The sequence below is a fragment of the Sinocyclocheilus grahami genome, unplaced genomic scaffold (genome assembly GCF_001515645.1).
Source record: "Sinocyclocheilus grahami isolate Dianchi unplaced genomic scaffold, SAMN03320097.WGS_v1.1 scaffold965.1, whole genome shotgun sequence".
NCBI lineage: Eukaryota > Metazoa > Chordata > Actinopteri > Cypriniformes > Cyprinidae > Sinocyclocheilus > Sinocyclocheilus grahami.
Genome location: NW_015506144.1, coordinates 251,066 through 255,074, shown reverse-complemented (window position 1 = coordinate 255,074; position 4,009 = coordinate 251,066). Strand labels below are relative to the sequence as shown.

The 4,009-nt window shown below is 40.9% G+C and overlaps 1 protein-coding gene across 2 annotated transcripts in view; it reads left to right on the top strand.

Moving 5' to 3' along the window:
• slain1b (SLAIN motif family, member 1b) overlaps window positions 1-4,009 on the top strand; it is a 19,735-nt gene that overhangs the window by 1,646 nt on the left and 14,080 nt on the right. The window contains exons 2-4 of one of the 2 annotated variants that reach the window (XM_016249976.1): window positions 691-815; window positions 2,418-2,555; window positions 3,361-3,483. In XM_016249976.1, coding sequence (XP_016105462.1) covers window positions 691-815; window positions 2,418-2,555; window positions 3,361-3,483 — 386 coding nt within the window. The remainder of the gene's footprint in view (window positions 1-690; window positions 816-2,417; window positions 2,556-3,360; window positions 3,484-4,009) is intronic. The other variant, XM_016249977.1, reaches the window with a different exon arrangement.

Sequence of the window (4,009 nt, the reverse complement as noted above, 5' to 3'; positions counted from 1 at the left end):
ACACACACACACACACACTCTCACTCTCACTCACACACACACACACTCTCACTCACACACACACACACTCTCACTCACACACACACAAGGATGTGTTTCTGTCAGGACTAGAGTTATTAACCAGTCACTTCTGTGGTAGTTCATTATGAGCTTCCACTTGTGCCAAAATCAAGTCGACTGCTCTGTACTACACACTTTAGTGCATGTCTACAGTCACTGTGAGTTTGTTGAGATCAGTACACTGTACGTTGATGTGTGTGTTCTGTTCATGGGCCCTTTCTCACCGTCTTTCTAAAACTCTGAATATGATGATAAAGAATGAAACCCAGTGACTTCAGATTCATTCATGTTATAGAACAGAAAAATACATATTTTAGAAAACTCATTATTAGTCTAAATATTCGGTTTGTTTATCTGTAAAATGCACTGCAGAGCAAACTTATAAAGCATAAAACTGATCTGAGCACACAACAGCAGTAACACTAGTCAGATGAAATGCACAAACAGAACGGTGCGAGGTGAAAACAGGAGCTAAACTGGGAAACTGAGTAAATTAGGAAGCCGATTAAGCGTCCGTCATGGGTCAGTCATGAAAGCCGAATCCTGTGACACAAGATTAGTGTCTTCCTCAGTTTTCCTCGCTGTCTGAGGAGCGTTTGTGAGCTGATTCTCGCTCTGCTGTCTCCTCAGGCTCTACGAGTCTCCCAGCTCTCATCTGCGGTCCGGCGCCGGTCTGGACGCTCTGCAGTGGACTCGACATGTTCTGGATCAGCTGGACGCTGCACGACACTCGCTCGGCCAAAGACTGGAGTCCGGTACGTCACACCAGACCAGAACTGTATGAAAACATCAGATATTCCATGTTCATTTGCTCTCTGAAGTGACTTTCATCGTCAGTCCTTCTTATTCATCAGCCACCTTCATAATGAGAAACAAACTTCCAACATACAGTACATAATAAGATTATGCTTGTGGATCACGTGACTTTAAAGGGTCGGTTCGTCTAAAAGAGCAGATATTTCATCATTCGCTCACCTCTCATGTCGCTCCAAACCCATAAGACTTCTGTTCCTCTTCAGAACACAAATGAAGATATTTATTAAATGTGACCCTGGAGCACAAAACCAGTACATTTTGTGAAATTGAGATGTATGCATCATCTGAAAGCTGAATAAATAATATTTCCATTGATGTATGGTTTGTTAGGATCGGACAATATTTGGCTGAGATGCAACTATTTGAAAATCTGGAATCTGAGGGTGCAACAAAATCTAAATATTGAGAAAATCATCTTTAAAGTTGTTCAAATGAAGTTCTTAGCAATGCATATTACTAATCAGACATTAAGTTTTTATATATTTACGGTAGGAGATTTACTAAATATCTTCATGGAACATGATCTTTACTTAATATCCTAATGATTTTTGGCATAAAAGAGAAATGTATAATTGTGACCCATACAATGTATTGTTGGCTATTGCTACAAATATCCCCCAGCGACTCAACACTGCTTTTGTGCTGCAGGGTTACGTTTCATGTGATTTTACAGTAAAATACTGTTACATTTTTTGTAATTAATTTTTTTAAGTAATATACTGTTAAAGTTTTTAAAAGTGGAAAAAATCAAGTCTTATAATTTACAGTAAAAAAAACTTTTTTTTACTGTGAATTTCAGTTAAATCTATCAAACCTAAAATGTTGGTGCTGTATTTTTTACAGTGAAGTTCTGGCAGCTGCTGGTATTTGATCTTAGTTTTGACAGATTGTTTTTCAGTGCAAGAATGAAGGCTTCAGGATCAGTTTGTGATGACGAGGTCAGGAGCGGTCAGTGACGAGGATATGAGGACTAATGTAAGGACGCGGCCGGATATAAACACAGGAGCTCAGAATAACCAGCGTCATCTTATTAACGCTGCTTCATCTTGTCAGTGTGTGACTAGTGTTCAATCGGCGGGGGGGCGGAGCCATCATGAATATGTAAATGAGAGAGTGTGACGGACAGCTCTGACTCTGGGACTCTTGTAATGCGTTCAGGATTTAGTCGTAAGCTCGTTACTCGGCTAAATAAACCCTGTGTCACAAAGACACCCGAGCTAGTCACAGCGTTAACCCCTTACTAACCAGTGCTGATGCTGCTATATTTGGCCTGTAGGAGTGGGTAGACCAGCCGTAACCATAGCAACCATGTTTACATGAAAGGAGCTGGCTGTTCATGCTAAGTGTAGTGTGTAGCGTGTGATTACTGAACAGCAGATTTAGCACTAGTGTGCATGAACATATTCAGCTGGCTTCACACACACACTATCTCTCTCTCTCACACACACACACACACACACTCTCTCTTTCTCTCTCTCTCTGTCTCTCACACACACTCAGCAGCAGCGGTTGGTGATGTTGTTCGTCTCTGTCTCCTTCAGTCAGTAGATGGAGGTCAGGCTTCTCCTCTCCTGCTTTTCCTCGTGCTCGTGTCGTTGGAGTTTCTCCTCTCTGCACCTCCTCTCCCTCCTACAAACCCTGTGCTCCCCTTCCCAGCAGCACCTCCTGTGAGAGAGCAGGTAACACACACACATACACACACACACTCTCTCTCTCTCACACACACACACACAGAGCTCGTCTCGTTGTTCCTCTGTCAGGTTAATGATGTGTTGTATGTAGACATGCTTATTCTGTCCTGCAGTCGAGAGTTTAGATCACATGACCTGCTGAATGTTTTATTCACTTTTAAAGTAATTAAATTCACTCAAAATGAATTTGAGTGTACTAGTGTATGAGAGATGAGTTCAAGTGTACTGCAAGTGGTGACTAAATACATTTTTTAAATACAGAGCACATTTGAATTCATATTCATGGTGTCCCAAAATAGCACATTTGAGTACACTTAGATGTTCTTAAAATTATCTTAGGAAGTACTAAAGAATCAATTTGAGTGTATTAAGCACAAAATGAGTGCGTGAAAACAGCAGCTTTTTTTCACCCGGGATGCCACATGATGATCATGTTCCTCGTATGTAATGTGAGGAAACTCCACATGTGTTCTGGAGAAGAGCTGTTCGGCTGGAGACGCTTCACAAATATAAACTATATGTGTCTAAAACAGGCTCAGAATCTCCAGTGACTGCATTGATTCATATTCTGAAGCTAAAAACTCTCAGTCTGTGTCCATCAGACTCTGTGTGATTAATATGAAATCTGTGACATGCTCTGATGGGAAGTTGATTTAGCCGTTAGTCACTGATGTTCTGTGAGTCTGGTCTTCTCCTCAATCTGACAGAACTCACATGTTCCTCCTTCACTCGGCCAATCGCAGTAAGCCCTGCTGACATCACATGATCACGTCTTGTGTGTGATGTTCGTCAGGTCGCAGTGTGTCGGTGGACAGTGATGTGAGCGCGTCTGAGCCGGACACCGCCGCTGTTTCTCTGGGTTATAAGCTGCAGGACCTCACGGACGTCCAGGTGATGGCCCGACTGCAGGAGGAGAGTGAGTGTGAAGATCCAGATCCCTCACTAAACACGCCACATTGCACCACTGAATGACACGTATACAGAAACACTAAACATTCAACACATTTCTTTATTTTAATAATATGTGACCCTGGAGCACAAAACCAGTCATAAGGCTCAATTTTGTGAAATTGATATTTATACATCATCTGAAAGCTGAATAATAATCTTTCCATTGATGTATGGTTTGTTAGGATAGCACAATATTTGAAAATCTGGAATCTGAGGGTGCAAAAAAATCTAAATATTGAGAAAATCATCTTTAAAGTTGTTCAAATGAAGTTCTTAGCAATGCATATTACTAATCAAACATTAAGTTTTGATATATTTACGGTAGGACATTTACTAAATATCTTCATGGAACATGATCTTTACTTAATATCCTAATGATTTTTGGCATAAAAGAGAAATGTATAATTGTGACCCATACAATGTATTGTTGGCTATTGCTACAAATATCCCCCAGCGACTCAACACTGCTTTTGTGCTGCAGGGACACATAT